Below are 26,278 nucleotides of genomic sequence, written 5' to 3'. Positions count from 1 at the left end.
GTCCTGTTAGTGTTGATTTTCCATTGAATTTAATATTCAATTTTTGGAATTTCATTGATATAGATATTTTGTTTGTTAAAAAATCAAAAGTAGATGCTGCGTTTTTGATAATCAACGAATAATGTTAGCAAAAAACGGCAAAGTTTTATTTACCGAGCACTCTCGACGGAAGTTGAAGTGGAATTAGCCCCCTTTGTAGTGTACAAAGATTGTGTTAGTGATTTTTGGGTGTGCACTTCCTGCAAATTTAATCAGAGTGGACTAAAGAAATTTATTTCGAGCTGTTTCTGATGAAAAAGTCTGAATTTCGTGAAATTTTTAGCCGGAATTTGTGACAAAAAAATTTATAGATAATAGCCGACAATGTATTTTCTCTTTACACGTAAAATCAACACTATTTTCATGAAAAATTTTAAAATCAAATTTTATCAAAATTGGCGAAATGTTAGCCAAAAATTCCGAAAAAAGGTGAATGAAACCAACGGAACTCACTCTATTTTCTCGAAAGTTTAAACCTCGATATCTCCCTGTCAAAAACGAAAACAAAAAAATCTTTTTAATTCCATATTCTACGCTGGACAAGCTTTCTAATGATACCAGTCTCAACTCTCTACGATGAATATATCGATTGGCCAAAATTCACGGAAAAAAAATCCCAATTGAAAATATAGTCCCCCCCAAGAGGGGTCGGAAAAAAGTTTGAACAGATCTTTAAAAAACATGTCAGTACAAGTCATTAAAAACATGAAATACAATCCAAAGAAATTATTGAAAAATATAGAACTACCCTATCTGACCAGCAGGGCAATTGAACAATGCCAGCCAACAAGACAAACAATCTCAAAATTTGAGAAACTAAAATAACCAAACAAACTAAAAAAACAAATAATAAAACTTTTGAAACTTAACGTGCTGGCAAAATTTAATTATATATACCCACTATCCCATGTACACTCCCTAATAGAGGATTAATGGACACTAAAGATAGAAAAACTCGAGAAATATGACAAATTCTTAAAAATCGAAAAAAAGCAAAATAAGAAAAGTTTCGAGACTTACCATTATTTATAAAAGTTCAAAGCCATTTTTTGTAATGCGCGATTGCACATAATGTTCCGACCCCGTTCATCCACAATTTTGGCATAATTGTCTACCAAATGAGGAATAGATTCAAGTATTTTTCAAAAAAAAACTGGCGTACGAACGAAAAGATAGCCTCCAAAGCAAATAACTTAGTGGAGTAAAAAATGATGCATTAGATTGATGAGATATGCCGATGTTAAGAAAGCGAGAGAAGATGAACGGCAAAATCAAACAACAACAACAAACATTAAATACATCAAAAAATTTATGTCCGTTTTAAAAAACAAAACTTAATAACAAAGTCAAAATAGCGTCAGATAAAACTGAAAATCAACAAAATAACTCGTAATTCACCAGAAAAAAAAATGTTTTTCTGCCAGTTCATAAATAAGCTTGGTAACAATTAGACAAAAAAGAACAGAAACTTTAAAGTTAGAAAACTCACTGAATTTAAAAAAACAATTAATTTCAAAGTAATGAAAACCATTAGGAATCAACTAAAATATCCCATACGTTTACAATTACCAATGCTTCTCAAGAAAGGAATTATGAACTCTTGGTATACAATTTTTTATGCAGTTACAAAAAGAACAACAAATAGAAAACAAACTAAAAATCAATTAAAACTTGCCAGAAAATGCTTTGGAAGCCGTAAAGCCATACTTTGGTCCCCAAAATATATTCGATTGCACCTTCTTCGAACATCGATAAGGAAAATAAGCAACAATTAGCCAAAAAAGAAAAAAAATGCAGAATTATGTTATACTTGTTTTCTTTCGAAAAAAATTTATTTCCAAAGACATGAAAGCCATTAATTACAAAATGAAAAATTGAAAAGGTTCGTTTATTCTTCAAAAAGAAGGCCTCGAGACCTTCAATTAACCAGAACACGTCTTACGTCTACAAAAAGAACGTCAAATATGACAAAAATCAAAAAATAATTCATTTTTTGTGAAAAACCCGTGTCGAAGCCAGTAAATTCATAAGGAATTCTTTAAAAACAATAGATTTTGTGACACCAATGCCTTTTGACACCTTCCTTTGACAAAAATAATGTTATCTTTAACCTTTAATTAACGAGACCAGGTAACAAACAGACAATAAAAGGAACAAAATTGCGAAGTTGATATTTACAGAGCACTCTCGACGGAAGTTGAAGTGGAATTAGCGCCCTTTGTAGTGTACAAAGATTGTGTTAGTGATGTTTGGGTGTGCACTTCCTGCAAATTTAATCAGAGTGGACTAAAGAAACATATTTCGAGCTGTTTTTGATGAAAAAGTCTGAATTTTTAGCCGGAATTTGTGACAAAAAAATTCAATGATAATAGCCGACAATGTATTTTCTCTTTAAACGTAAAATCAACACTATTTTCATGAAAAAATTTATCAAATTTTATCAAAATAGGCGAAATGTTAGTCAAAAATTCCGAAAAAAGGTGAATGAAATCAACGGAACACACTCTATTTCCTCGAAAGTTTAAACCTCGATATCTCCCTGTCAAAAACGAAAACAAAAAAATCTTTTTAATTCCATATTCTACGCTGGACAAGCTTTCTAATGATACCAGTCTCAACTCTCTACGATGAATATATCGATTGGCCAAAATTCACGGAAAAAAAATCCCAATTGAAAATATAGTCCCCCCCAAGAGGGGTCGGAACAAAAAGGTTTGAACAGATCTTTAAAAAACATGTCAGTACAAGTCATTAAAAACATGAAATACAATCCAAAGAAATTATTGAAAAACATAGAACTACCCTATCTGACCAGCAGGGCAATTGAACAATGCCAGCCAACAAGACAAACAATCTCAAAATTTGAGAAACTAAAATAACCAAACAAACTAAAAAAACAAATAATAAAACTTTTGAAACTGTTAACGTACAGGCAAAATTTTATTAAATATACCCACTATCCCATGTACACTCCCTAATAGAGGATTAATGGACACTAAAGATAGAAAAACTCGAGAAATATGACAAATTCTTAAAAATCGAAAAAAAAGCAAAATTTAAGAAAAGTTTCGAGACTTTCCATTATTTATAAAAGTTCAAAGCCATTTTTTTTCTGGGATCTATCAAATAACAAATCTGCAAAAGCTGAAAAAGTCTCATTGTCCCGTAAAGATAGTTAAACTCAGAAACATACCGGGCAGATTGCCGAAAAATAGCCGCCGTTGATTCCAATAAGCATGATTGGGATTGAACGAATAGAATATATTGAAAAAAAAAGATTTTTGTACAAAAATATTTTTTAAGTCCGATTTATTTTGATGGCATTTCGTAGTTGAACATACTTCTGTTTCCTAGAGAGAGGCTACAGGGGCTACTATCAACACCAATAAGCATGAGAGGTGGTAACTAAGACTTATAGGAACGACGTTCAAATAGCGGGCATTTAAAATTGGGCTTTATGGGTTTATCCCGTTTCTATTTCTGACTTCAATTTTTTATACCGACTCTTTTCATTTTGAATTGCTTTGCTTAGCAACCGATGTTCAAATTCATTTTTAGCAGAATGAGAGAAGAGAGAAACTAGCCTAGAGAAGTCAAAAAGATTTCACGCAAAATGTCGAAAAAGCGGCAAAATGCTAAAGCGAAAAAAGTTTGACGAAGTAAAAAAAAAATACGAGCGCAATAATAGCCGGCTGAGAAGATGAGGGCGGCTATTAAAAATACGAAGATTCAGTTGCAAACAGCTGCAACTTTAAAGAAATTTGTTAAAATTCGGGATAATGATACCAGCAGAACCATTTCACTGTCTGCAGGGCCTATCCGGTAACGCACTTTCAAGCCTGAAATATTTTCACTGGCTCATAAAGATCAATAAACTCAGAAAACAAAAAAAAGAATTTTAAAAGTTTAAAACAAAACTATAAAAATTCCTAATATTTGTGACATTAAAATATTGAAAACAATATGGCCACTATCAGTTATGCAGGAACATACTATGAAACCCTACAGAAGAATCACCGGCACACTAGAGAAATACTAAAAGACAAAAAGCTTCAAAGAACTTGAAGAATAACAACGTTCAGTCCAAATTTGATTCATTGAAATATACCCATTAAACCATGCATAAGCCTTGCCAGAGGTTTATTGGCAAAAAAATAATTAAAATAGAAATAGAACAAATACTTTGATTTTTTTTTAAAATTGCAAAAGAAGTTTGTTAACTTCGCAATACTAAAAAGTTCAAAGCCACCTTTTGTCTCTGGAGTATTTCCAGTAGCCCATCTGCAAGACTTTAAAGGGTTTCATTGGCCCGTAAAAGTTAATAACCTTAGAAAATGGCTCCAGAGGCTATCGAGTGACCAGACGATATCAAGCCCTAAGAAGTTTCATTGTCTAAAAAAGATCGATGAACTAAGAACATGACAGAAGTTTACAGAAAAAATTAAGTTACACACATTATAAAAAAATGCAAAAATTCGTGACATTGAAATGCTGGCGACCATTCCATTTCCCCTAGGAGCGATGCAGTAACATGCTATCAAACCCTAGAGGAGGTTAACTGGCTTGTGAGGCAATAAAACCTCAAAAAAATTTAAAAATCGTGATATAAAAATGTTGTAAACAAATCCATAGCCAATAGAAATTATGCAGTAACCTCTTAATAAACCCTGAAGATTTTCTGGCCCTTGACTGAAAAAAAATCAAATAACAAAAAGTTCAGAAAAAAAAACTTGAAAAACAAGTTTTATCAAAACATTGCAAAATTTGGGGAAATGGCGAAAGCCATTCCATTGCCATTGAAAAATATGCAGTAGCCTTTTATAGAAACTTAGAGCAAGTTTCATGACCCCTGATCATGAAAAACTAAAAATGACAAAAATATTTTTCAAAAAACTTGCAGAAATTTGTATCATTTATGGTGCTTATTTTTGCAGTAAAAAAACATACAGCTCATATAATGGCCAAAAAAGTAATTATATCTTGTAAAATACCTTCATCAACATTCAAAAATCTATTTCTCTCAAAAAAGACGTGAGGAAGGAAAGCCAAAGCCGGCTTAAACTGCACTAATCAATTTATGCCTTCTAAACAATTTGGGTTGAGCCTTACTATTAGAGACAGTGATAATTCAAATCAGAAGGAAAAACAAAAAAAAATACCAAGACCAACAATACCCAAAAAATTGTCACGAAATTCGTTTAACGGCCACCAAAAACCAATTAAAACATAACCGACTAAGCGTCGGAAGAAATGCTCTTGAACGACTAGTGGGAGCTCTAATCAATTGCAGCCTGCTTCAGTCGGGGGGGGGGGGCTAAATGGGACTAAGAAGTTCTATAGTGGGCTTCAAATAACCACATTAGAGGTTAACATATACCACTTTTAAGATTTAAAGTAAAAAATGACACCATTTTCGGCGCACTTTTCATTTGACTTTTAGTATTAAATTGCCGCCAATTGAGTTCAGCTGCTTGAAATTGTGATTGAGAGGGAAATTTAGATCACGCGAAATGCAAAAAGTCAAGGGCGTAAAAGTCACTCGAAAAGTCAAAGATGTCAAGCAAAAATTTTGCATAAAAAAAGACACACACGTTTACAATAATTGCTATGAACTACGTTCAAGAGCAATTAAAAACTTTCTTATGAAACAACCGTTGCTCTTAAATTAAATGAACACTACCCAAAAAAATAATCCAAATTATGTCAGAAAGGAGACTAGTCTTCAGTCCAGTAACATTTTTAAACCAACTGCGCTAATCAGAACGACTTGGCACATGCATTACAATCTTACGAGAAAATTTAAGTGAAGAAACATTTACCTTACCGGTGTAGGAGCAAAAGGCACCAGCACCAGCGCCCATCACTGAAAAAGCAGCCAGCTTTCTAGTCTGGCTCTTGTGACTCTGATACACCACATTTGATCCCGCTTTCTGAATATATAGAGACAATTGTTCTCTGCTCGCTTTTGACTTCAGCCCAGAGCTCAATTGAAGAGAACGTTTTGCTAAGTGATGAAAAATTGAGTTTGTGTTTCGCGATGTAAAAGAAGTCATATTATAGCTTGAACACAACGTTAGACGATGATTCAACATAATTCCCTCTGAAATGGAATAAGTTGATAATCACATTTTCTCTCTCCGTCAAAAATAAATCTAAGACTGCTACTTTAACAACGACTTGTTATGAATGAACGTATATAATAGCCAGATCGCTAAAGAAACCAGATCGAAAATAGCAAAGTGCATACAAGATTCAGTAAAAAGAAGCACACTTATTCTGTTCGATTGTTTCTTTGCAGTTTTGTTTCATTTGTTCCTCGCCAAACTATCATTCCTAAGACTCATCAATTTCAACGTACCCAAAATAAAAATCATTTATAAAATTTCATCGGAAATTAATTTAGTTCAAATTCGACTCCTTCCTGAAGTGAGACGTCGCAGTCTTCTGCCAGGCTTCTAAACATACACACAAAGAAATAAACATCATTGATAATTATTGGATTAATTGGTCCCGAAAGACAAAAGGTGATTTAATTGCAGACCTACGAAAGGAGACATAACCGACTAACGTCGAACAAATTGCTCTCGACCTATTGTCGAGAGTTGTTCTCAAAACTCCAGTAATTGCCCATCAAACCATGAAATTGCCTCAAAGGTTCTTTTGAAAACTGCCCTCTTTTTAATCAACAGTGCCCTACTTCCAATCACTGATGCTAAAAACCTGTAGCTAACCACTATGCACCAAACACTCTATTCTAATCAAGTAACACCAAAAATGTGTAGTCTACTCTAAACAGTATCTAACTCTAACATATGAAATGAAAAAATCAGTTCTGCGTAAAAGATAGCCTGAAGTACCTGAAAATACCCCCCCCCCCCCCCTGTTGACCCCACTGGCCGAATGTGGGATTGAAACAGAACGCAAAAAATTTAATTTAATTTAATAATTTCAATAAATATGGTGAATTCAGCCTCTAAATTGGAGGACAATGAGCTTAATAATAATACCAATTAGCAGTATACTCGAAGGAACTTTGATTCACGATTGCACGAAACCTTTAAATAACAGTTCTCAGTGCCAGGGCATTTTTGAAATATCCCATTTCTTCCGATTTCCCCTTTTGACCTTCACCGTAATTGCGTAAATTTGCTGAACGAGTTCTAAATTCCATTCAGTTGAACCGAAGAGGTAAATAAGAAGTGAACCGTGAAAGTGGTGACTTACTTAAAACCAAACAGGTAAAAACAATTTAAAGAACATAGCAAGACAAATAGAATCCAAAGAATTGAACGGAAAACTATAATATCCTTTACCTGACCAGCAGACCAACTGAACATTACTTGCTAAAGAAAAGAAAATTAAATTCACAAATTTAAAAAGAATGTTAACCATTAGCAAATAAAATGTAGATCTCTTGTTGTACCAAGGTTAATCATTAAAAAGGCACAAAACAGAATATTCAATCCATGGTGAACTTTGATGACGAAAAAGAGACAAGCAGAGGCAGTCAAAACCATCAGATAAAGTCAAAAACTTGAAATCAGCAAGAAAACAGTAAAATTCAATACGCTGAAGATTCTTGGTGTTAATATCATCAAACTAAAACTGAACCACTAAAAACCGACGCTCAATCTCAGTGTCAAGCTCAAAAGAGGTTCAACTGACCACTTGAAGTTTGCGGCTCAAACATTTAGGCCTTCCATCAATTTCAGGGCACTGAGCAGTTGCAAGATTACCAAAACCGATGTAGGGACCAACAGAAATTAATGCCTTCTGGGCATTACATGTTTATCCTGTTTTGACAGAAAGGTGATAAAAAATTGTGATTATACACTTTGGATTTTAAAAACATAGCACCACAAGTCCTGAACTGATTTTCAACGGATTTTTATTGGCTAAAATCCACAGTCAAATAGCCGCATGGGAACAAAAAACGGCCTTTTGTTCAAACACGGTTTTTTTCACTTTATTGAAGGTGGGAGTAAAAAAAGCCATGCAGCGATGTATTCAATCGCTTTCTCTCTCCACGTCCTCCTTCAGCGCAAACAAAATCCCAACTCAAATTCAACTTAAAAATCAAAATGAGAAAACAAATCTCAAAAAAAAACAGCGCCCCCTATACGATTCAGAGGAAGCACCTAAACAGTAGCCTTTGAGAGCCAGATGGCGGCTATTAATCAATCTACTAAAAAAACACAAATAAGCATCAAAACTTCTAGGCGTCAAACCTGCTACTAGAAAAACTCCCTGTCCCAATGTAAAAAAGCTCGCGTTACTAAGTCACCTAATTTTCCGCAATCGGAAATATTCTGTAGTTAATTTAAGAAGTATATCGCAATATTAAACAGTAGCAGGGAAAGTGACGACGTAGTAGGAAACGCAATCCGAAGAACTGAATAAAGGACCAGAAAAATCATCGACCTGATCAGCAGACCAATTGAAGACCAGGGGTCAAAGAGAGACAAAAAATGATTTCACAAATTTAGAGAAAAAAAACAGTAGCACTTAAATGGCAGATACTTTTGGTTTTAAAGGGCATTAAAACCTAGGATTCCGGTCAAATCACAAAAAAAGAGCGCACCAAGCATTCAAAATGAAGCACCATCAACGAGAAATCCTTCTTGATGAGACAAGAAAAACCAAAACTCTTTTAAAATAATGTTGAAATTAAGAAATTATTTTTTCAAAAAAATTATTTTTTTTCAAAAAAAAATATGTAAGATTCGCCAAATATTCTTGATCATTGTCTTCAAAGAGAACATTGCAACGCTAACAACTACACAAGAACTCAGCTGAAAGCTCAAAAGAGGTTCAATTGAGAACTTGAACTCAAAGACTAAAAGGACAGAACTTCAAAATTGAAACCAATTCAATTGTTTGTGTAAGTTTGCGGTACCAACAGATATAACGAAAAAAAAACAGATTTGAAAAGAAACAGTTTCTTGCACAAAACATTTACGAACTGTGGCCAACATCAATTTAAGATCCGTTTAACCAAAACCTCAATTAAGGGGCAAAAAAACAAGAAAAAGTGCAACCTCTTGCCAAAAATGAATCTATGCCCGCTGGGATTTACCAGTTGATCCCGTTTTGAAAGTGACGTCACTGACAAAAATGCGGGGATACGTTACAAAAAAGACAGGGTGCCAATGCAATGCATTCCTTAGGTTATGAAAAAAACGTAGGAGACTGAAGATGAAAAAAATTACCAGTAAAAAATGACGAAGAAACCGAAAAAAAAACAAAAAAGGAATCATGCATAGAATTTTCAGGACTCACTTTTACAACTATTAAAAAGACTCTTAGCACGAAAAAATTTATCAAAACATGAAGTTGCAGGCTAACCGAAGTAACAAAACTTACTTCTGCGATTTCCTTTCCGGCAACTAGCTAATGAACGACAGTGTTTCCATCAAGGAATATAACGGAAAGCCGCAATGCTACGCTCAGCTTATATCTTTGGATCCATGAAAACAATATCATTTCTACCAATGCGACGATGCAAGGTTATCGTAGCAATGCGGCTTTCTTTCATTGCTATATTCCTGTTGCCTTAGCTTTTGGTGCAATTTGTAAGCGAGTTTTGATAAACTTAATAAGCACAGCATGTGTTGAAACTACTGAGTCAACTTGAGCCGAAAAAAATACACAGCGAATTCGAAACGCAAATTTGTATACTAGAATCAAAGCCGACTAGAATCCTTTAAACCACCGACCGACGGCTAAAAGCCACTTTGCCTAAAGTTTCAGATAAGTCAAAATTGCGGAAATAGTGGACCTGCAATTTTGCTGCTTTTCAACAATAAAAGGTAACAATCAAACTTCGGGCTTACCGTGCTTCAATTAATAACGTCTTACCTAAAAAACGGCGATCGAATTGTCCATTTGGGTGAAAATGATACTTTCCAGTGTGGCCTTTAACTCGCAGGAATCTCGGTGTTCGAAGCCCGAAAACTGTTCTGTCAAAAATGACTCCGGATTTAGCAATTGGCGACATTTCTCTGAAATGAAAAAGACCGTTAAGAATAATAATTCATGATTTTTCAAAAATGAGGAAATAAATTTACATTAAAAGAGAGGATTCTGTCTTCAGTCCATCATAGTGTCGTAGAGAAATAGAAAAGGCATTTTAGCGTTTTACCTAGTTTTCATTTTTTAATTAAAGCTTCGAGTTCTAATTTTATATAATCCAACAGTAAAAGATTTGTTTTGTGGTCCAGCAAAAAAGTTTAATCCGAGACGAAATATAGCTGTAATCTAACAAAATCTATCTACTGGTGCGTTGCTGATTAAAAAAGCAACGGAACTGAAATTAGGGAGAGTCAAAAATTGAACACAGAAAAAAAACTGATAAACTAATTTTCTGGAATCTCAAAAATTTCTGAAATCACGTAGAAACGATTTTCCCAATAATCCCAATTGATCAGTTAACAGGGAAACAAGCATCGTTATAACGTTCACATCACCGCTACACGCTACCAATTTTGGAGTCAATTTAGAACAGCTCGGGGACTGACTAACGTTCAAAACTCTAACAAAAGGGAGTGGGGTTTGGTAGTAGTTCTAAAACTTCATTTGGCTACTTTGACCACTATCAATTATCAATTATCAAATTGAATAATCCAAGAGAGAAAAGTTACAAGATAATCATCAAGGACGAGATCGACAGAAGTCAGCTTGTTTGCAGTGCAACTACGGATTAATGTTGTTATCTCTTCTTGGTTATTTTTATGACTTCAAAATGAACAGCTAAGTGAACTGGACGCTTCTTTTATTCAAAATGATAGCCAGCCTTTTCAAAAGATAGCCAGCATATTACGAGATACATAGATACAAATTGACAACCTGTCTTTAAAAGGCAAAAACTTTGAATTTTGATTATCTAATGTACTACGGCCAATGACCGAGATGTACCGTTTCATCCAATTTCTTTTCATTTCGCTCTCCTGGCTTTGGCAGTATTCACTTCCTCGTGGTGAATTTGTGAAGAATGGTATACATCATTCAGTTGAAACATTGAGTGAGAAATGTTAGAAGTCGAACGTGAAAATAGTGACATGTAAAAAACAAAAGCTGATCGAAAGATAAATGAAAAGTTTGTTCAATTAAACGAACTGCTCTCATGCGGGGTATTTAATTGAGGGGGTGCCCATGGGGTGTAGCATGGAAAACTTTTTATGGGTGCAAAAAGTACCGACAAAGGAAACCTCTATATACAGATGCCAGTCTGAGATCTTAAACACTAAGCTATAATGGCTTTGCAATTTCCGTGCTATAACTATCGTCTTCATGTTAGGAACAGAGTTCATTTCTGAAAGAAAGCAATTTAGGGTGAGCAAAAATTGAGAAGTCAAGTCAATCAAGCGACCGAAAGTACAACAAAAGAACAACAAAGTCTTTAAAAGAAAATTACCAAGCAAAAATTTTGCATTTACGTCCAGAGCCATTAATAAACTGATGCTATCAAATAATCGGTAAATCAATCACTGAGCTCTGAAAAAATAGGAACGGTGAGAAGTTTTTCTTCAGCAGTTTTAGCACTAAGTTGATTTGAAAATGTGATGTGCAAATTAAAGAGGAATTAGTCGTTACTTTTCATTTGACTCAAAGCTCAAACCAGCTATCTAGGACAGAACATTAAAAAACAACAGCCATTTTTGGGAGCTGAATAGGCACAATTTGAGAACGTCCAATTCTAAAACATTTAAAGCAAAATCTATTTTGATTTCATTTAACGTCACTCACGCTTTCATAGACTCTTGACAGACGTTCTCAACGTTTATTGTTTTGGAAATACTGTAATGATTGATTGCACAATGAACCATAAAGAAATTTTGACAAGAATCATACTGAAACATTAAATGGCAAGCAAATATCAAGATGTATGAGCTTGAAAGATTTGTGCATGTCTATCAATAAACAACTTGACAAAATCATGAAGTTATTGAAGTTAATTATAATTACCTGTGAGCCATTGAGCTCAAAGACCCATTGAGATTCATGAAAAACATTTTCTTCTCTGTGCAGAAATCCAGCCGCGTGATTGTTCTATAATGTCTTCTTGATGACGTAACAAGCACAGTAAAACCTGAAAAGCAGAATTCAGTTATTTTGGAAACATGATTTTTAAATGAAAACTGGCTAGTGTGTACTGTAAGAGTCGAACCTGTCAAAGTGGTTGTAACTCCGTATGCGACAAAGCCTGAATCCCATATACGGAACTAAAACAAGCACTACCTTTAAAAAAATCTCCGGTATGCACGGAGACAAGGAGGCTCGGTACTGTGCGTTCACACAACGTTCCGACCCCACTCATCCACAGTTTTTACTTAATTCTCTGCCATATGAGGGAGAAATTGAGAAATTTCTACAGTTCAAATACCATTCAACAAACCGATTAAAATAATACCGTTCTAAACGCTTAAAATAATACCGCTTTAGAGGGCCGATGAGACCTGTCATTAATGCGACTACTAAAAAAAAACAATTATAAAAATTGCATAACAACAAGCATTAAGTTCGACGAAAACCCGATGTGTATATTTTTTTAGAAACAATTAATAACAAAAATAAAATGGCATCAGAGAAAACCTAAACTAAAAAAATTAACCTGCACTTTATTAGAAAATATGTGCTACCTCTCCTGCGACTTGGAAACATGTCGGCAAAAAAGCACAAAGTCAAAGTTAAAACAAATGTCTCTATTTCTGGAAACAATTGATGCCAGAGCGATCAAAACCATTAGATATCAACTGAAATCATTAAAAGATTCATGTACACTTCCATTGGAAGTATTTAAGACCTGACAAAAGTCAATTTATGTCCTGCCACAACAAAAATAACTAGAAAAACAAGTATTTTTTTAAAAAAAAAAAACAAACAAATTTGCGCGAAAACGGTGTCACAGCCATTAAAGCATTAAGCTGTTCACTAAGAACATTCAAAATCTGAACAGCAAACAAAAATGCTCAAACAATTAAAATTTGTTTAAAAAAACTCGTCGTTTTAAAACCAAGAACCATAAATGAACCCCATATGAAGGTCAATTTGTAGTTGACTACAGAGGTGATGTGACTTGTCTTTACAGAGACAAATCTATAAATTGACGGTGTAAGATTTAAAAAAAATTGGCGAAGCTCAAAAATCCGTTGATCGTTTAGGAAAAAAATATTTTCAGAACCAATATTATTTTCTAACTAAACAAAAAGATAGATTGTCTTGCAACTTCTTAGAAAACGAATTGCGTCTGTTATTAGTGAGACTAAGTCAGAGGACTATAAGTTAACAACAAATTCAGTCAGAACGCAAAATATCACAAACAATTTTACTAAACCACATAATTAAAGCCATTTATTTTATATTAACCTCAGGAATTTCAAACCTTCACTTTCATCTCATTGTAAAATTATTGGGTCTACTCTCCTAAAGATCAATGTAATAAAATAAAAACAAAAGGAACCACAAAGAAAGAACAGTATCGAAAACTTAAATTTTATCTAACAAATTCTCAAAGCCCTAACACATGAGTAGAAAAGTATAACCAACGAAACAGATAATAATAAGAGACTCCTCAATAGAATGCCTTATTTACAGAAAACAATAAGGAAACGAAGTTTAGAAAATATAACGAAAATGGTAAACACAATTAGAAAAGTCGAAGTATACTTTTTTCGGAAAACATTATTCTGAACGTTATTAAATCCATTAGCTATGCACTGAAATCATTTAATATGTTCGTTTACTCAACTGAACGAGGCCATTGAGAACTAGGCGTACGACAAAAAACGTTAAACACGTGCCAAACTCAAAATCTTGACTAAATTTTGCCACAGAACGGTATCGCAGCCCTTAAAATCAGATACTATTCACTAATAACATTGAATATTCAGTTAGACCTATTTCTAACGCTGTCCGATCTTTCATTTGGAACTGTGATTAGTGTGATAATTTCAAGCGGAAACAAACACCTCAAAATTGTGTAATTATGCACTAAAAGCACAAAACTTTTATGAAAACCCGTAGCATCAAAGCCAAGAAGCCGTTAGTTTAAAAAATTCGTCATTACGATTAATTGCTAGCTCAAACAAAAGAAAGTTTGACCTGTTTTACTGATGATAAGCCTCAAGTTAACAGAAACAAGATAAAAAAGCTGCGAAGTTCGAGAAATCACTCACATTTTTCAAAACAAAAATATGTTTCGTCTTAAGAGACATTAGATAACAATTGAAAGTGTTATAAGTTCACTTGTCCCTCCTAAATCAGTCAATTCAATCTTTGATTAGTGAGACCAAGTCCACAGACTGCAAAAATAATAACAAAGGAGGGCAAAAGACAAGAATTGAAATAAAGTTTACAAAAACACTTCGTCAAAGACATAAAGCAATGAGCTTTTCTCTGAAAAGAAAAAAAAATGTTCATTGGGCCTGTTTTTTCCGGAAATGGCATCTGTAATAAAATGGAAGCCGACTTTAAATTCTCGTCAATAACCTTAAGAAACAAAAGCAAAAACATTTCAGAAAAAGGCCAGAAAAAAGCTGGAACAATTTTTGATTGTAAGAATACATAATGAAATCGAAAACAGCTCTGACCTTGCCGCACGCTCAAAATGACACCCGAATGTTCCAAAGGTTTATAAATAAGGTCAAACATTAATTGAAATTTTTCTTTATATAAAAAATAAATGATGCATTTTGTATGCCTTTCGAGATTACTTCGGAAGTACATCTAGCTCTTTTTGAGAGTTCAAGGAGACTGTGTTAGCAGCTGTTAGGTCTCTGCTTCCAGCAAATTCAAACAGAGTGGGCTAAAGAAACGTATCTGGTTCCATTCTAGATGAAAAAGACCTTTGAAGAGTTTAGGAACAATTCTAGCCAGAAAAACCCAAGCCAAACGATTCAGCAACCCTCCTCTATCTTTAAAGGTAAAACCAGTAACACTACCTTTAACAGTTTTACAATTTTTCAGCAAAATTTAGGAAAATTCAGCGGAAATTGAGAACAAAAACGGTCGGATATTTACAATACTTTGCCACTCGATAACTCCCTGTAAAAAACGAAAGTTACAAAAAAGTCTTTATAATTTATAACACTGAGCGGGCTTTTTAACGATACCACTAAAATTATTTACGATGAATATATCGATCGACCAAAATTGAAAACAAAAAAAGCTCATTGAGCATAAGGTCTAAATTTTAGGAAAAAATTGAGCGTTAAAAACGATATAGCTAGATTGCTTCGTTCGTTTCAATTTATTGCCAGTTATAGTTCAAAAATGATCATTATGAAAAATTAACATTCTTCTCTAAAACGTCCTTTATAAAACTGAAATCTCAATTCTGGTTACAAATTAAGTAAAATTTTTCAGAGCCGAAACTAAGCCATCAAATAAATTTTCTTCACTTTGCCTCTTTAGAGTTTCTGTGTGTTATTGAGAACGCCAACTCGAAATATTCAGAATGTTTCTCGTTTTTCTAACTTTCTAATGGTTTCCTGACCCAAGTCACATTTAGAAAAACTGCGGCTAAACGTTAAATTTCATTGGAGCTAAGGTCTAACCTTTGGCCATCGATTTTTAATCCACTCTTGTAGCGATGACAACAGTTGCGTAATTTACAGGCGACATAACACGTTGAAGGCCAATTCGTACTACGAATTCAGCTTCGTCATTAGATTACGAGTTTATCAAAATCTTTTATCACAAGTGTTAGTATAAAAAAGAAGAGATAACAAAAGTGAGATAAACTCATAGTCTAATCACGGCAACAGTGTAGAATTTATCCAACTGTTCTAATCGCAACGAGAGTTAATTAGAACATTAGAACTCGGTTGTTAACGTCCTCAAGAGGTTAATCAACTAATCGGCTTCGCCTTGAAGTTTGGTAATTTCTTGAAGGCAATAACAACTGTGTTGTAATATTTAATGAACACGCAAAGCACTTACTGGCAGCATCATTGCCTTTTCCTCGTCATCAACTTTTATCCAATTTGCAAATCGAGCGGGTCACTTTTTTGGTCACATAGGGGTGTACTGTTCCCTCTTGCTATTTACCACCAATTTTATAAATCGATTTTAGACAGATAATTCAAAACCAAAGTTTTCGGTAAGGGTTAATTCTTATCTAAAACACAAGACAGTTTGGAAAAGTTTTTAGACCAAAAAAGTGGGCGACCGTACAAAGCAAAATTGAAGTTTTTGCCCGCTTAGAAGACCCTAAAAGATTACCTATATTCAATTTTCAAAGTCGGTGCCAGCATAGCCCAGTGGCAACTAATTCGAATTAATCGGTGGACGAAACACTTTTTAAACCATTTGCAAAACAGGAAATTCTCAAACTGAAAACTCATGGCCCTGCTTGTAATTCTTTTTTCTCATTTGCAATGTTTTCAACCAACTGTTAGAGCAAAAAAATAGGTGGTCGCCTCATTGATAAGAAAGCTAAGCAGATAACCAAACTCTTGGAAACAAAAACATTGCATCATTCTTTAATCAATGCTCACGGCTATCAAAGCTTGCCAAAACAAACTTATCCAAAAAATGATTTTTTTTTACTTTTTCTAAACAAAATGCAGTTATAAATTGCATCAAAATTTGTTATAAAATGTTATTATTTTCAACTTTACTGTTATTAAATTATTAAATAAAACAATCAAACGGAAATGAGCCAGTTTCCCATTGTAGCTGCATATCTATGTGAGCAGCTGTGCTTATCATTGATAATTGATCATCGACGAAATCTTCACTTTTATGAAACACGCCACCGTTATAAACACATCAAAATGCAACTTACAATAGCTAGGAGGGCCAGTATTGATAGACCTGCTGGGAACATACTGGATAGTGCAACGTTCAACTTCGAATACATTCTGTGCTCATTCTCTAACTTGTATATCAACCGTCTTGTACCCGTCTGACGCCGTGTGTCAGGTAATACGCTGCTAGGGGGTGTGTCTTCAGCTAAACCAGCCGTACACCTGGTGTTGCTGATTAGAAATGGACAACCAGCATTTTTCAAAACTGATATCTGACTCACAAATTTTTGATTGCGTAATACAACCCTTGTTACAGCAGCAAACATTCTGAAACAATAATTTCTGTTGTATTTAGTAAAAAACGAATACTTAATATCTTCGGGAGGTTATACAAGGTAGCACAATAAAATAATAGCATGAAGTTCGCAAAATATATCAAAAATTGAAGTTGCATAATCGAAAGGAAACCGGTTCAAAAGAGATATCTGAATTCAAAGCCAGTTTTATTTATAATTAGACCTTGCAAGACAATTTTTGATGCGGGCTGTCCAGGGTTTGCGATTCAGATTTGTTGCATTCTCTGAGCACATGTGCTAATGGGTAATGAATACGCTCATCAATATACGTTAACTTTGCATTGTTCTGAGCTATTGCATTCCAACTTCTCAGCTTTAATATTTATTTCTTACCGAAGTCTCATCCAAAAAAGATTAAATATTCAATAAAAACTATAATCATATGTAATTGCTCATTTTTTTTACACATTATCATTTTGAATTGCAAATTTTTTTGAGGCAATTTGGAGAGTCCGAAACCTGAATTTTTATAAAAATTGCCGTTTAAAAAAAGAGGCAGTTTTATTCATGCTTTACACAATGTTAGAATTGCAATGCTAACTTTACTGGTTATAATAATTTATACAACGGGCTATATTGTTATGTTTAAATGTTCCAAAAATCCTTTAGAAATGGAGAATATATACTTCAGATTGTCTCTTTCCCTGAAAATTCACAATTTTTGAAAGAAAAGAGGTACATTTCAAGCTCTTCAAGATCAAATTTACTTAGCAAAATAAAACACTGTCTATGCACACACATGCTATCTTAGCAACATGCGTTGCGTTTTCGCTTAATTTAAAAAATATTTGATATTTTTTCATTACCATCACAGCAGTACATCTAAAAATCTAAAACGTCTACAAATACTTTTAGAGAAAACGCATATCGGAACACAAATGAACAAATCTCAGATAAGCTGTGATGTAATTATATCTGAATAACTAATTTTTAGAATTATTCAGACTATTAACCGCAAGGGCTTCAATTTTTATTAAGCTGACCTTTCTATCCAGTGCTAGATTTTACCATACACATTCTTCGTGAGTTCAGGAGTTCAGTTATATCTAGGAGACTATCAAAAAATGGATAACACCAAAAATATTTTGTATGCAATTATTGACCAAAATCATTCAAAATGATTAAAAGTATTATGCTGCATAGTATTGCCAAATGCTTTGCATTTGTCAGGCTATTACCGACGTTTTTTGCTTTGAGTGACAGTGATTTTAATTTAGTTTAAAAAAAAACTCAAATCATTGAACTCATTAGGGTACATCAAATGATCAAGTACAAGCGAAAAAAAGCAAATCACAATTTGGGGGTTTTAAGTCAGTCCATATTTATAAAATTTATATTTTAAGTTATGTTTTCTGTTAACTTTAGTCTATCAAAAAACTCAAGTGAAATTTCGTGAGGCCGATTTTGAACTAAATCGCTCCCATATTTGTTTCACTCCTCATTGTTCTGAACTATTGAACTTAAAAATCTTCTCAATTTTAGCATTCACTTACCAAAAATTTTCCCATCCAGAACAAATAATAAATGAAATTGCATCATTGAAATACTATAATCACACGTAATTGCAACCTTTTTAGTTCATATGTAATTGCAGAAATTTTAGCAAATTTCTTAAAAACTATTATAAGGAAATGCAATTTTTTACTTTAACTTTGAGTCAAAAACCCATTTTTCTTCTTTGCTTTCCGCGGAATCTTTGTTTTTTCCGCAATGTTAGAATTGGAATGTCAAATTTTCTGCTAAGGAAAATTCATGAAAACTATATAAACCCTAGCAACTCATTTACTTACCACGGGCAATTGTTCTTATTGTCATGTTTAAATGTTCCAACAGTTCTTTAGAAATCAAATATATATATTATATATATATATATATATATATATATATATATATATATATATATATATATACATATATAGGCCAGATTCTCTTTCCCTCAGTAAATTTTACAAATATTGCAAGAAAAGAGGTGCGTTCCAAGCTGTTGAAGATGAGACTTAGTTTTTCAACATAAAACAATGTCAGTGCAAACCCATTCTATCTTAGCAACAAGCATTGCCTTTTCTTACAATTACAACAACAACTGATATTTTTGATCTGCATCAAATCCGGATGTCTATTTTCACTCGAAGTACAAAACAATTTTGGAAAATTGGATCATCTATATTTAGCCTCGTAGAGGCGAAACTCAAAAAGCACAAACCTTTTTCATTCTAAAAAACGATCATACTAAGGTGATTTTTGTTTTTACTATTAAATGAGAAGTCTAGGAATATCGAGTGCAAGCTTATATCAATACGACTCCGTGCCTTTTATTGAACAATCAGCTTTTCGAAAAAATGTTCAACAACAACGGAACATTTGTTAGTGTTTTATTGTCGGATGATTGCGCACAGTGACAATCTCTTTGTCGAACTTGCTGTGCCACGGACCGAATTGCACAAGTCATTCTTTCAGATTTTTTTCAATAGTTAAATTGCTATAAGGGCAAAGTACTAATTCACATTTTTGAGTGCAAGTCAAAAGATTGAAAACAATTACATAAACAGTTGGCAGAACTTTAACACCAGTGTTTTAGGATGAAAGGCAGCCTATTGCCCCAAACGCCAATTTCATAAACCAGGATCAGCATCATACATACCGAACCATCGAAAACAACACAGTTGCACTAATTACCCGTTCGACGTAGAAAAAGAGAAGAAAAACGAACTCTATCCTAATTGTCCAAAACCGTCAATTACGCAAAATAATGTCTTCCCTCAATAAAAAAAATTTAAATTGCAATCAACTCCGTTTCAGGTACAAAAATCCGACAATTGAGCATGCAAAAAAACTTAAGCAAACCGTAAAATTCGTTGTTTATTCAATTCGGACAACATACTGGACAAACTATTATCAATTATCTTTAATACATCTTGATTAGATTTGCTTCTTTCAACTACACATTTTGGACCATAGCGTGCCAAGTTAGGCAATAGCCTTAAATAAAAAAAGTTCTTGGACTTCTGAGTTCTTTAAAGAATCATTTTGCTGTGAGTACAAAACTTTAAGTTTTGTACGGCCTAAGAAATTATCAAAACTTAAGACACTCACTTCCTAAGAACAATTCTCAAGTTTACTTTCGAGCATAAATTTCAATCAACCTCTTCAATCAAAAAATGTTTTGGTAGCGGGATGCGAGGCAAAAGCATTCCATTTCTTACAGCACTGCAACTAAGAAAATTTACTCGTTGCAACAATTTCAAAATATTGATGATCAAATCATCATACCAATTTATCAAGCAAAGCCGCTCTTCTAATACGGAGAATTCTATTTGTACGCATTCGCACTACTTACCAACTGTCTTCTCAATTTTAGCATTTACTTACCAAAAATTTTCTCATCCAGAACTAATAAAAAATGAAATCGCACCATTGAAATATTATAATCACACGTAATTGCAACTTTTTTAGTTCAAATGTAATTGCAGAAATTTTAGCATATTTCTTAAAAACTATTATAAGGAAATGCAATTTTTTTCCTTCAATTTTGAGTCAAAAACCCATTTTTCTTCTTTGTTTACCGCGGAACCTGTGTTTTCTGTAATGTTAGAATTGGAATGTCAATTTTGTTGCTAATGAAAATTCATGAAAATTATATGCACCCTAGCAACTCATTTACTTACCACGGGCCATTGTTCTTATTGTCATGTTTAAACGTTCCAACAGTTCTTTAGAAATCAAATATATATAGGCCAGTTTCGCTTTCCCTCAGTAAATTTTACAAATATTGAAAGAAAAGAGGTGCGTTCCACGCTGTTGAAGATGAGATTTAGTTTTTCAACATAAAACAATGTCAGTGCAAACCCATTCTATCTTAGCAACAAGCATTGCCTTTTCTTACAATTTCAACAACAACTGATATTTTTGATCTGCATCAAATCCGGATATCTATTTTCACTCGAAGTACAAGACAATATTGAAACATTGGATCATCTATATTTAGCCCCGTAGAAGCGAAACTCAAAAAGCACAAACCTCAAAAAGCACAAGTCTAAAAAATGATCATACTAAGGTGATTTTTGTTTTGACTATTCGATGACAGGTCTAGGAATATCGAGTGCAAGCTTATATCAATACGGCTCCTTTCCTTTCATTGAACAATCAGCTTTTCGAAAAAATGTTCAACAACAACGGAACATTTGTTAGTCTTTTATTGTCGGATGATTGCGCACAGTGACAATCTCTTTGTCGAACTTGCTGTGCCACGGACCGACTTGCACAAGTTATTCTTTCAGTTTTTTTCAATAGTTAAATTGCTATAAGGGCAAAGTACTAATTCACATTTTTGAGTGGAAGTCAAAAGATTGAAAACAAGTACACACAAACAGTTGGCAGAACTTTTACACCAGTGTTTTAGGATGAAAGGCAACCTATTGCCCCAAACGCCAATTTCATAAACCAGGATCAGCATCCTACATACCGAACCATCGAAAACAACACAATTGCACTAATTACCCGTTCGAGGAAGAAAAAGAGAAGAAAAACGAACTCTATCCTAATTGTCCAAAACCGTCAAGTACGCAAAATAATATCTTACCTCATTAAAACACTTTAAATTGCAATCAACTCCGTTTCAGGTATTAAAAAGTGACAATTGAGCATGCACAAAAACTTAAGCAAACCGTCAAATTCTTTGTTTATTCAATTCGGACAACATACTGGATAAACATCGTCAATTATCTTTTGAAGAGACAAAACATCTTGATTAGATTTGCTTCTTTCAACTAAACAAACATTCTGGACCATAGCGTGCCAAGTTAGGCAATAACCTTAAATAAGCTCTTGGACTTCTGAGTTCTTTAAAGAACCATTTTTGCTGTGGGTACAAAACTTAAAGTTTTGTACGACCTAAGAAATTATCAAAACTTCAGACACTCACTTCCTACGAACATTTCTCAAGTTTACTTTCGAGCATAAATTTCAATCAACCTCTCCAATCAAAAAATGTTTTGGGAGTTTTGCATTCCATTTCTATTAGCACTGCGACTAAGAAATTTTACGGGTTGCAACAATTTCAAAATATTACTGATCCAACTATCTTTCCAATTTATATATACATATATAGGCCAGATTCTCTTTCCCTCAGTAAATTTTACAAATATTGCAAGAAAAGAGGTGCGTTCCAAGCTGTTGAAGATGAGACTTAGTTTTTCAACATAAAACAATGTCAGTGCAAACCCATTCTATCTTAGCAACAAGCATTGCCTTTTCTTACAATTACAACAACAACTGATATTTTTGATCTGCATCAAATCCGGATGTCTATTTTCACTCGAAGTACAAAACAATTTTGGAAAATTGGATCATCTATATTTAGCCTCGTAGAGGCGAAACTCAAAAAGCACAAACCTTTTTCATTCTAAAAAACGATCATACTAAGGTGATTTTTGTTTTTACTATTAAATGAGAAGTCTAGGAATATCGAGTGCAAGCTTATATCAATACGACTCCGTGCCTTTTATTGAACAATCAGCTTTTCGAAAAAATGTTCAACAACAACGGAACATTTGTTAGTGTTTTATTGTCGGATGATTGCGCACAGTGACAATCTCTTTGTCGAACTTGCTGTGCCACGGACCGAATTGCACAAGTCATTCTTTCAGATTTTTTTCAATAGTTAAATTGCTATAAGGGCAAAGTACTAATTCACATTTTTGAGTGCAAGTCAAAAGATTGAAAACAATTACATAAACAGTTGGCAGAACTTTAACACCAGTGTTTTAGGATGAAAGGCAGCCTATTGCCCCAAACGCCAATTTCATAAACCAGGATCAGCATCATACATACCGAACCATCGAAAACAACACAGTTGCACTAATTACCCGTTCGACGTAGAAAAAGAGAAGAAAAACGAACTCTATCCTAATTGTCCAAAACCGTCAATTACGCAAAATAATGTCTTCCCTCATTAAAAAAAATTTAAATTGCAATCAACTCCGTTTCAGGTACAAAAATCCGACAATTGAGCATGCAAAAAAACTTAAGCAAACCGTAAAATTCGTTGTTTATTCAATTCGGACAACATACTGGACAAACTATTATCAATTATCTTTAATACATCTTGATTAGATTTGCTTCTTTCAACTACACATTTTGGACCATAGCGTGCCAAGTTAGGCAATAGCCTTAAATAAAAAAAGTTCTTGGACTTCTGAGTTCTTTAAAGAATCATTTTGCTGTGAGTACAAAACTTAAAGTTTTGTACGGCCTAAGAAATTATCAAAACTTAAGACACTCACTTCCTAAGAACAATTCTCAAGTTTACTTTCGAGCATAAATTTCAATCAACCTCTTCAATCAAAAAATGTTTTGGTAGCGGGATGCGAGGCAAAAGCATTCCATTTCTTACAGCACTGCAACTAAGAAAATTTACTCGTTGCAACAATTTCAAAATATTGATGATCAAATCATCATACCAATTTATCAAGCAAAGCCGCTCTTCTAATACGGAGAATTCTATTTGTACGCATTCGCACTACTTACCAACTGTCTTCTCAATTTTAGCATTTACTTACCAAAAATTTTCTCATCCAGAACTAATAAAAAAAGAAATCGCACGATTGAAAAATTATAATCACACGTAATTGCAACTTTTTTAGTTCAAATGTAATTGCAGAAATTTTAGCATATTTCTTAAAAACTATTATAAGGAAATGCAATTTTTTTCCTTCAATTTTGAGTCAAAAACCCATTTTTCTTCTTTGTTTACCGCGGAACCTGTGTTTTCTGTAATGTTAGAATTGGAATGTCAATTTTGTTGCTAATGAAAATTCATGAAAATTATATGCACCCTAGCAACTCATTTACTTACCACGGGCCATTGTTCTTATTGTCATGTTTAAATGTTCCAACAGTTCTTTAGAAATCAAATATATATAGGCCAGTTTCGCTTTCCCTCAGTAAATTTTACAAATATTGAAAGAAAAGAGGTGCGTTCCACGCTGTTGAAGATGAGATTTAGTTTTTCAACATAAAACAATGTCAGTGCAAACCCATTCTATCTTAGCAACAAGCATTGCCTTTTCTTACAATTTCAACAACAACTGATATTTTTGATCTGCATCAAATCCGGATATCTATTTTCACTCGAAGTACAAGACAATATTGAAACATTGGATCATCTATATTTAGCCCCGTAGAAGCGAAACTCAAAAAGCACAAACCTCAAAAAGCACAAGTCTAAAAAATGATCATACTAAGGTGATTTTTGTTTTGACTATTCGATGACAGGTCTAGGAATATCGAGTGCAAGCTTATATCAATACGGCTCCTTTCCTTTCATTGAACAATCAGCTTTTCGAAAAAATGTTCAACAACAACGGAACATTTGTTAGTCTTTTATTGTCGGATGATTGCGCACAGTGACAATCTCTTTGTCGAACTTGCTGTGCCACGGACCGACTTGCACAAGTTATTCTTTCAGTTTTTTTCAATAGTTAAATTGCTATAAGGGCAAAGTACTAATTCACATTTTTGAGTGGAAGTCAAAAGATTGAAAACAAGTACACACAAACAGTTGGCAGAACTTTTACACCAGTGTTTTAGGATGAAAGGCAACCTATTGCCCCAAACGCCAATTTCATAAACCAGGATCAGCATCCTACATACCGAACCATCGAAAACAACACAATTGCACTAATTACCCGTTCGAGGAAGAAAAAGAGAAGAAAAACGAACTCTATCCTAATTGTCCAAAACCGTCAAGTACGCAAAATAATAACTTACCTCATTAAAACACTTTAAATTGCAATCAACTCCGTTTCAGGTATTAAAAAGTGACAATTGAGCATGCACAAAAACTTAAGCAAACCGTCAAATTCTTTGTTTATTCAATTCGGACAACATACTGGATAAACATCGTCAATTATCTTTTGAAGAGACAAAACATCTTGATTAGATTTGCTTCTTTCAACTAAACAAACATTCTGGACCATAGCGTGCCAAGTTAGGCAATAACCTTAAATAAGCTCTTGGACTTCTGAGTTCTTTAAAGAACCATTTTTGCTGTGGGTACAAAACTTAAAGTTTTGTACGACCTAAGAAATTATCAAAACTTCAGACACTCACTTCCTACGAACATTTCTCAAGTTTACTTTCGAGCATAAATTTCAATCAACCTCTCCAATCAAAAAATGTTTTGGGAGTTTTGCATTCCATTTCTATTAGCACTGCGACTAAGAAATTTTACGGGTTGCAACAATTTCAAAATATTACTGATCAAACTATCTTTCCAATTTATCAAGCAAAGCTGCTCTTCTAATACGGAGAATTCTTTTGTACGCATTCGCACTTACCAACGGTTGCGTTGCCCTAGAAATCAGAGACCAAAAATCGAAAGGCCCCAGGCGAGGCTCCTTGCCAAATTTAAAGAATATTTTTTTATTTGTCAATAATTAGAACCTTTAAAAAGGGTAGGGGATATTGGTTTTCAAAATTCTTTTTCGCTCAAACACGGTGTACTTTTACTTATTTCAAGAGCGGTTGTGCTCTCAGCTTTACGGTTGAGAGATATATAACCTAATAAAATATTTTTCTTCTTGAGTCATCTTCACAATTAAGTTGACATTCTTTGTTCACATAGTTCTTACCTTTGACGGGTAACTTATTTACCTTCGATTTGATTCTTTTTTAGCACACGAAAATTTTGACTAAGCAGATAATTTTTGAAAAAAAGTTTTGCCGCTTCAAGCTATAAGTCAAAATATAGTTAAGCCTGTAAATTCTCTTGAGGAACTTGTCTTCTTGAATTCTTTTTCGTTCAACCTGCTTAGTTAAAAAATAAACAATTTTGCTAACAATTGCATGTGAATCGTTTTCAATAGTCGTCCAGCTATTTTTTGTTTCCTACCCATTACTGGATCTTACCAACGCACAGAATCAAGGCACAGCATGGTCAAGCTGGATATATTAGAACTTCAGTTCATTTAAAGAGGAACTTGATTTTGCAATCCATTAAAATAACAGCATGGAAAAACTGTCAAGTAATTTAACACCCCCATTAAAACTATCCATTATCAAATCGAAAAGGAAATTAGACACTATAATCACGTGCTCATGTAAATTAAGCATGTTCGACTGCTGCTCTTGGTTATA

General features: G+C 33.7%; 2 protein-coding genes across 3 annotated transcripts in view; both read right to left on the bottom strand.

Moving 5' to 3' along the window:
* Positions 1–6,135, bottom strand: part of LOC142351871 (uncharacterized) — a 104,866-nt gene extending 98,731 nt beyond the window's left edge. Inside the window, exon 1 of one of the 2 annotated variants that reach the window (XM_075404111.1) lies at positions 5,859–6,135. In XM_075404111.1, the coding sequence (XP_075260226.1) occupies positions 5,859–6,131 (273 nt within the window). In that variant the 5' untranslated portion in view covers positions 6,132–6,135. The remainder of the gene's footprint in view (positions 1–5,858) is intronic. The other variant, XM_075404113.1, reaches the window with a different exon arrangement.
* An 81-nt stretch (positions 6,136–6,216) lies between these two features.
* On the bottom strand, positions 6,217–17,148 carry LOC142351766 (uncharacterized). Its single transcript, XM_075403915.1, has 5 exons — positions 16,826–17,148; positions 12,206–12,260; positions 12,004–12,127; positions 9,898–10,040; positions 6,217–6,494 (listed from the first exon to the last, which is right to left on the bottom strand). The coding sequence occupies exons 1-5, from the start codon at positions 17,111–17,113 to the stop codon at positions 6,439–6,441; spliced, it is 666 nt and encodes a 221-aa protein (XP_075260030.1). The 5' UTR covers positions 17,114–17,148; the 3' UTR covers positions 6,217–6,438.
* Between the last annotated feature and the right edge of the window lie 9,130 nt (positions 17,149–26,278).

The sequence above is a fragment of the Convolutriloba macropyga genome, chromosome 13, assembly GCF_964194025.1.
Source record: "Convolutriloba macropyga chromosome 13, txConMacr16.3, whole genome shotgun sequence".
Taxonomy (NCBI): domain Eukaryota; kingdom Metazoa; phylum Xenacoelomorpha; order Acoela; family Convolutidae; genus Convolutriloba; species Convolutriloba macropyga.
The sequence above is the reverse complement of the archived record's forward strand: the minus strand, read 5'-3'. Positions and strand labels throughout refer to the sequence as shown.